We start from the raw sequence: 8,686 nt of genomic DNA, 5'->3' as shown, positions 1-8,686 counted from the left end.
AGTTACAATACAGATCCAAAGTTATATCTACAAGCATACACAGTGATTGACAGACAGTGTAATTATAAGTCTAGGCATTTTCAGAAATTCTTTTTAAAATATGCCAGCAAGGCTGAGACATTTATTTCACTGATATCTATCAAGTAATAGGAAAACCTTATTTGTGGTATTCAAAAATGCTTGGAACTTCTCCAAAGCCATATTTTTGTTTTGAAGTGGTTAATCTAGAGAGCTTAAAACAGGCAACACGGAAAAGGAACATATTTCAACACTAAAGTTCTCTAGGAGAATCAACCGATTGCACACAGCGCTCGCTCTGGCCAAACAAGTGCGTGTGTGACACTCCGTTGTCAAGAAACAGAAACGAACTGGGCTCGAGCTCAGAGCCTTTATATACTCTTCTAAAAATAACGTCCAATCAGCGCGCCGGACCTTACGGTTGAATAAAACCAATCACAGCGCCAGGAGGGCGGACATATTCTTGCGATTGGCTTAAGGTGATATCATTTGCGCCCGCGCAACCTTGTTGCATTTGATTGGACGCGTTGTGAGGCGACGTCACGTTGTCACGAGGGGGTAGGCAGGCTGCGAGGTTTGAATAGGGGAAGTTGACAGAGCACAGCGCTTTGCGTGAGTTCAGTGTTTGCAAATATAGAGTGATCTCAACAGACGGACTAGCGGACTCTGAGCAAAGCGACGGCTGCACCGCGTTGCTATTGCACGAAGAGGAAGCTTTCTTGTTACACTTTATCTTGATTCAACAAGATCTATATATTGTTTTTTGTCTTTTATCGCCTAATACTTGGGATTGCAATGGATGTTCTACCAATGTGCAGCATTTTTCAGGAACTTCAGATCGTTCATGACACTGGCTATTTCTCTGCATTGCCATCGCTTGAAGAATACTGGCAACAGGTAACAATTTTAAAGTGATATGGATAAAACTTCCGCTGCGATTGGCGAATGGACAGCGTGTGGTTTGACTTCGCTGTCTTTAAACTGGAATCGGAAAGAGTTATTTACAATCCGCGAAGCGCTGCGCTGAATGAAACATTGTAACGTTCTAAGTGACGTATTTGATTCGGTTACATGGTCGCGGGGTAAATGCTGTCAATCAACTCGTATTGAATTTAGCTGTGCATCTACCTTATGATATTCGCTTGTTTTGGCATACAAAGTTTATTTTTATTTTTTTTAAGTTTTTTGGAGAGTCGCGACTTGCGAGTCAGATCTGTATTGCTCAATAATCAGGAATACGCAGCATTTAGTAAGGAACATAATTGCATGCTTTTCGTGTGCTTTTCCTACTCAAACGTAGACTGGCTGACTTGACAGTCTGCAGCACATGTTCTGTCACATAACGGGGTGTATAGGAGGTGCGTATTAACTGTCAAAGCAGGTTCTGCTGCTTGAGACTGGTATACTTGTGATTGAACAGTTGCCACGATCATATGAATGTTTCTCTTGAAATTGATCCAGGTAGTTTCCCCTCGGCCGTCTTAGGATTCTGGCATGGAGCCATATGAACGTATCTCTAGGCATTTAAACATGCTTTTACTTCTAGTTGCCTAATGTTTCCCAGCATAGACTGCTGAATGGATAGTTCAGCTGAAATGAAAATCTGTCTTCATTTCCTCAACATTATGTTCTTTCAAACCTGTATCACTATGTATCTCTTGGAAAACAAAAAGAGATGTAAGGCAGGAGGTTAGTGACTGACAGCTTCAGTCACCATTCACTTTCAATGCATCTTTTTCCATACAACACAAGTAAATGGTGACTGAGACTGTAATTCTGCCTAACGTTTCGTAGAAACGGAATAACGTTGAATAAACGACCATTATCGCTTTAAGAAGTAAACCTGTTGGGGGTTTGACCTGATATGGTGTCTGTAGAATCAGTAACGTTAGATTTTCCAGGAAAAATTTACGCGGTAAACATCATCGTTGTAATAGAGGATGTGCAGAGACTAAACCGCACAGCTAAATGCTCACATTGAGTGGAAAAACACAGTTGTACGTGTTTACTAAATCACTTTTGCTCTCGAATGCAGTACGTTCACACTTACTACGCGTTAAATATCTTTTAAAACGCGTCCAGATGTACGGTGAGGGGACGTCAGGCTGTTTGAATGAGGAAACTCGCCCGAGGAAGTTGTGTGGCTTCCTTAAAAGGACTCTGAAATGTCTTAATGACTCCCTAGGGGATAACTGTTCTAGAAATGCAATATACAGCCCTATTTATACCCAGAATACTCTAATAATTGATTTTATTGGCCTTACGTATTCTGTAATGTTTCTTTACACATGACACAATTTTAAATATTTCTGTAGAAAGTGTGTGAAAGGGCATGTGAGAGTGTGGTTAACCTACACTAACCCTTGGCAGTCAGCTGTGAAAGTTAGAGGAAACTCATGCACATTCTAACGTTGTGTTTTCTGTTTTGAATCAGACATGTTTGGAGCTGGAGAGATATTTGCAGAGCGAGCCGTACGTCTCTGCGTCTGACCTCAAGTTTGAGGGCCAGGAGGATCTTTGGAGCAAGCTCATCTTGGCTTGTGGAGATAAGGGAGATGGGAACGGTAACCTTCCCAAAGTCAAGGAAGAGGACAATCAGGACTGCCAAATATTAGAAACCAACAGCATGAATTCGGATGCCAGCAGTGAGGCGTCTGACAGCTCGGAGGAGCTCTCGCCCACTCACATCTTTACCTCCAACCCGCTGGGCTCGGTTCTGACGGAGTCAGTGCATCACTTGAGTTCCTCTATCATCAGCACTCCTCCGTCCTCCCCAGAAACCCCGCTGGAGCCCGGCGTCCCGCAGGTGTGGGGCTCCACGCAGACTGACTCGCACGTGCCGGTGAAGATCCGGCAAAACGGACTGGGGAAGGCCTCGGATAAGGCTTCGGCAGGAGGGGACGCCTCTCCGGACGGCAGGAGGAGAGTGCACAGGTGTCACTTCAACGGATGCCGGAAGGTTTACACAAAGAGTTCTCACTTAAAAGCACATCAGCGGACTCACACAGGTAAGAAACCTTTGCTTTAGTCGTGACGTTGCAAATTGTCTTTGACACCGTATCAAAGCAAATAAAGAGGACCTTCCCACACTTTGAGGTTTCACGTCTCCTGTGAAGTTGTGTAATGGAGTTGAGTTCACACAGGCTTTCCTCAGCTGCAAGGCTAATGTTACTCTGTGAATATTTGCCCCGCATGACTACACGCCTAAACGGTGACCTAATCTGTTTGGAATGTGGCCGTGGAGAGGAAGGAGGGGGGATCGGATGGGGGAGGGGAATGAAAACCAGCCAGGGTGAAAACAACCTGCTCTACCAAAACAGTTTTGGTTTCGTCATGGGAAAGAACTAGGCTTTTGAATGGGGATCTGGGTGGCCCCTTTTTTTAAAGGGCCCCATCGCATTCAAAACAGACTCTGTGTGACACGCATTGTTCTGCATGCTGTTTATGCATATACAGCATAGAGACAGACTTTTGGCATACCATGCATTCCCGCAATCCTTGAGAGCTTGAGGGATCTTATTAAAAGTTTAGACCGTCTCGTAGACTGCGTCACCTGATCCATAAACATGCATCCTGTTTACTGATGCATTATCGAGCTCGCTATTCCACATTCCTGTGAATAGTGAATGTTTTCCTGCTGAAACCTGGCAAAATGTACTGAAAGGTCTTTGTGTTTTTGTTCACAGGTGAGAAGCCGTACAGGTGTTCATGGGAAGGCTGCGAGTGGCGCTTTGCGAGGAGCGACGAGCTAACCCGACACTTCAGGAAGCACACCGGTGCAAAGCCATTTAAATGCAGTCACTGTGACAGGTAGGTTCAGTTCTGTCTCGCTATCTCTCCCTGTGACAGTCAAAGCCTGTCAGTCTCTCTCGCCCGCATGCCTGATCCTTTGATGCGTGTATCAGTGAAATGCGACGGATTTCTGCATTGATCCTGTTTTATCGGTTCTTCGATGGGAGTCGCCCCATTATGTTCGGGTTTTATCACTTAATTACCTAATCACATTAAATGCTTGAAAGCGCAATAGTCACACTGTCGCAATACGTTATTGATATTCTCCGCGTTTTATGACTAAACGCGCCTCTCCTGTTTGTCATCACTTCCTCTATTAATCATTTCCCTGCCTGAGAGCTTTGTGCTTTGAACACAATTGTTTGCTCAACTTCCTTTTTTGCTGTTTTGTTTCTTTAGTTACTGGATGCGAAACATTTCATAGTTCTCCCTTAAAACAAACCATTCGATCAAGTCTTTGCTCATATCCACGCCCACACTGAACCTGCTAACATTTTATTTTATTTTATTTTATTTTAATTTATGTATTATGTTGTCACCCACAGTGTGCGTGTGTGCGTACGTGTGTGCGTGTGTGTGTGTGTGTGTATATATATATATATATATATATATACACACACACACACACACACACACACACACACACACACACACAACACACACAGTCAACATTTTGAAGTGGATCAAAAAAGTTCATCAAAGTTGTCCTAAGACAAGAATGGGTATTGTTCAAGATTAATGTATAACTTTGATGACAGGTTTTCATCCATTTTAAATGTTGACTACTGTATATAAAAAGGGATGTATATGTATATATATTCAATTCAATTGAAAAATTGCTTTATTGGCATGACTATATATAATACAATGTTGCCAAAGCTTGGAATACATAGAATAATTATAGAAAAATTATAACATAACTTAAATTTAAATGTACAAATTAAATTGATTATTCAAATTAACGGTGTAACAAATCGATGCACATAATAAATATATATATATATATATATATATATAATGTATGTGTATATGTACATATATATATATATATATATATATATATATATAATTAGCTACATGAATTTGTCAGGAAAAACATTTCATTATACATTCTTTAAAAAAATTGTTGATGGTAAAAACTTTTTATAATATATTTATAGTAATATTTAGATTTTTTTTTTTAAATATAGTGTCACTCTTTGACAGCTTTGAACTGAAATGAAAAATGATGGCATATGGTGTATGATGTATTTTTTTTTAAAATAAATTTGAATGCTTAAATGTTATTTTTTAAATAAGCACCGAAAATCCTATTTTTTTCTGGTTCTGCTTGTAACCAAGCTTCCCTTTCATTAGCCTTCATGGCACCTATTCCAGTTCCACAAGTTCGCCTCGGAGGTCACTAGGGGCCTCATTAGTGATGCAATGCACAGATCTCTACCTTTCATCTCACTTTATGGCTTCTGTGGCCCCTGCCTGACCTTGTTTTTCACCTTTTCTCTCGCTGTTTCTTTCTCCAGGTGTTTCTCCAGGTCGGACCACCTAGCCCTGCACATGAAGAGGCACCTCTGAGCGGGCCGTAGCTTCACGCTGGGGATATGTTATGTCCTGACCAGCTTCCTGGTTGACCTGGCCCTGCAAGAAATGGGGGGGAGTGTGTTCCAGCCAAAGCATGCCATTTTGCACCATATCCTGTGCCTCCGTGAGCCCCGGGATAAAGGCGGACTGACTGGTTGTTGAAACGGAAAAGGAAGGGACAAAATCACGTATGAAGAATCGAAGTCGAGAGGAGGATGATTTATTAAAAAAGATAAAAAATGTAAAAAAATAAAACGAGCGAATGAATGGTGTGTTGTATGGTGCATGATGTTTTGGGACAACTCCTGGACTATACACTGGTACTTTAAAACAAATCCTAACGAAACCTGTTCGACGTGAGAGGATGAATGTCCCGTGTGCAAAGAAGGGTGGGAGGGGGGTACCAGTGTATCACTGTGGGCTGAATGGTGTCGGGAAACAAGTTCCGTTCTTGTTTCCACACGGTATGCGAGAAGGGCAAAGTCTGAGTGAAGCCGTGAGACTGAGAACTTCTGCCAGACGCCCCCGGGCTCTTTCGCAAGATTGCGGGGGGCGAAGTGGCCAGGGTTTCACCCCCTTCCCCCATCTAAAGGGGGGCGGAAACTCGGTCCTGAATGAAAGTGGCTTTTTTTGGTGTTCGGTGCAGCTACTAAATGTGCAATGTGTTCGGTAGCTTGTTTTTTTTTTTGACAGGCTACAAAAGCTCATTTGTAGTCCGTTGTATAAGCTGTGTGCTTAGAGATGTAACACAATTATAACTTCACTATCATAAACAGGTGTTGCATGGTATTGGGGTTTGTACTTATTTTTATTTTTTGTAATTGGGACTGAAAATAGATTCCAATAAAGTGCAGCTAAATACAATTGGTTAAATGTTACAATATTGTACATAAACGAATTGATCATTCTTCACTCAAAATTCCCTCTTTTTTTCTTTCCGGTGGAGGAAAGAATACTATCAATCAGCGACAATTCCATACAAGACCATTTCATCTTGAGGACTAAATTCTCTCTTTCTATCTCCATTTTACCTGATGTTAATGCACTGTTGGCCTTAATGGTGCCTTATGCAAGTGACCTTTCCAGTTGGGGGTCACAAAATGTCTTGTATAAGTGATTGAAAAAGCTTTATTAAGGCTCTGTTTCACATGAACATGCACCTTTCCCATTTCCAAGGCCACTGTAACCAAGCCCTTGTAGATACGTAATATATTGTTATTCTTGAGCATGCGATTTCATTCTTTGTCACTAATATTTGCCCTCACATTTCTGGATGTTGTCAAATCTGCAATGTAGAGCACTTAAAGTTACGGACTTGGTATCTACCGAACGACCTTTTGAGTACGCTTTTAGACGCAAGATCTCTATCTGTGGAGCTGTGTGCGAGACAAAAAGCTCTTAAAGTGGGAAAACAGGCCGTTGTATAACACAAGGCTTGAACGTTTGTGGAATGCCAACTCCCCCGTCCCCTGTAACCAAGAATAAAGAAAAAAAACGCCTAAAGATTTATTGTAATTAACAAGCTCCAGTCAGACAGGCCTTGCCTTGTACTGCCTCTCTGTAATGAATTGCTGAAGGCCCTGCCTGCTATAGACTGCTGACTCGGGCAGTTCGATATTGACCTGTCTGGATGCCGTTGTTTTAGTCCAGCGACAGTATTGTGGAAACAGTGCACAGCCATCCAGAAAGATAAAGATATATCGCACACCTTTTCAACATTTACAATGGATATTTACGGACGTGGAGGCAAACGCCGCAAGGAGAAAGCCGCTCGTTCGGCTTCTTTTGCCATCTGAAATGTAAACTATAATGTTTTCAGGGACCAAACAATTGATTAAATTTATTGTACATAGTTATATGCTTTGAATTCTTTGAGTATTTTGCTTTTTTAAGTGCCATGCTCTGGTTTGTTGAGCGATGAAGGTTTGACACTGTTGCATGTTGAGCAGCTTCGTAGAAACGGATTGTTTCAGCAGGAGAAATGTAACTTGAAGCAGCTTGTGCTGCCATTAAATCAGACCAGCCAGGGTTTTGTGGGCAAAGAACATTGTGTCTTTCCAACAGTGGTTAATATTAGTCAAGTGGTAATGGAGCCTTAATCAAGTTTTCCATTTGCTTGCTTCTACCAACACTTTCTATCACTTATGTTTTCACTCACGAATCCCTCTTGTCTAAAGAATATTTGTACAAAAGAATAAAACCAGAAAAGTTAGGATGAAAAACACAGAAAAAAAAAACTTTTCTAAGATTTTTATTTGTTTTTGCTTTATATGAATTTTATTTGAAATTGTTTTGCAAAATTGTTATATTTCTGTATGAATGTATTTTTTATTGGAATAATAAGAAATTCTTATCGGACAAGTTTGATTTGTTGTTTTGCTTCACTTTATTTCATTAGTGTTTTAGACTTTGCGAGACTAACTTCTAGCTAGTGATTTATAAATGTTGTTTCACTATTATTGGTGCTTGGCAGAGTTGAACAAAACAACTACACCCGAGTATTCAACTGTTTTGGGGTACACACATGAAAGATATCTTAAATTGAGCTTAAAAAATGAGTCAGACTTACGATTAACTTGGTGAATAAAGCGGGTGGATAATCCCATAGAGAAGTAAAGGGACTTTGACTCAATTGGACCAGTAAGCAACCAATCAGAACACCTCCGCAACTACACCGCAACATGCGGACTGCGTCTGAAATTTCAAGTAATTACTTCACAACCGTTAAAAGAATATATACTGTACAGAATGAATATAATCTGGAAGTACTATATTCGCCATGTTGCCCTTATCACATGACCAGCGTCATTGCCAGTCACAAATCCTCTCCCGTGGCCTCATGGGAAAGTAACTTGTTCATCGTATGCACACTTTTGTCACATACTGTTTTTCGCCTACTATATAGTAGGGAAGTATTCGATTTCGGATGCAGACTTTGACATTATAACAGTAATGTTTACGCCAACAAACAGTCAAACTCCACTAGCATTTTCGGTTTCTTTTTATTTTGATGGTCCCTTTAACATTCTGTTGACCTGTCATACATGTCCACTAACTCTCATTAGAGTATTAGTGGAGTATTAGTAGACTGGTAGGGTTAGGGTTAGAATAAGTTGACATGTAGTTGCAAACTTATAGTCAGTAAAATGTCGGAGACGTTGGAGAACCATCACAATAAAGAGTTAGATATTAAGCAGACAGTCTAATACTAATACTCTAATGAGAGTAAGTTGACACACAGGTGCAACGTTACTTATAGTCAACAGAATGTTCAAAAGGGACCATCCCATTTTCTTCA

At 40.9% G+C, this 8,686-nt stretch overlaps 1 protein-coding gene across 1 annotated transcript; it reads left to right on the top strand.

The window, feature by feature from the left end:
• Positions 1-515: 515 nt before the first annotated feature.
• klf6a (Kruppel like factor 6a) lies at positions 516-7,755 on the top strand. Its single transcript, XM_077244145.1, has 4 exons — positions 516-915; positions 2,453-3,026; positions 3,705-3,828; positions 5,331-7,755. Exons 1-4 carry the CDS (start codon positions 814-816, stop codon positions 5,380-5,382), a joined length of 852 nt encoding a protein of 283 aa, XP_077100260.1. The 5' UTR covers positions 516-813; the 3' UTR covers positions 5,383-7,755.
• Positions 7,756-8,686: the final 931 nt, after the last annotated feature.

The sequence above is a fragment of the Siphateles boraxobius genome, unplaced genomic scaffold (assembly GCF_051911475.1).
Source record: "Siphateles boraxobius isolate OS27281-9 unplaced genomic scaffold, OSU_SipBor_1 26, whole genome shotgun sequence".
Classification (NCBI taxonomy): domain Eukaryota; kingdom Metazoa; phylum Chordata; class Actinopteri; order Cypriniformes; family Leuciscidae; genus Siphateles; species Siphateles boraxobius.
Note: the sequence above shows the minus strand (reverse complement) of the source record. Positions and strands in the feature narration are given on the sequence as shown.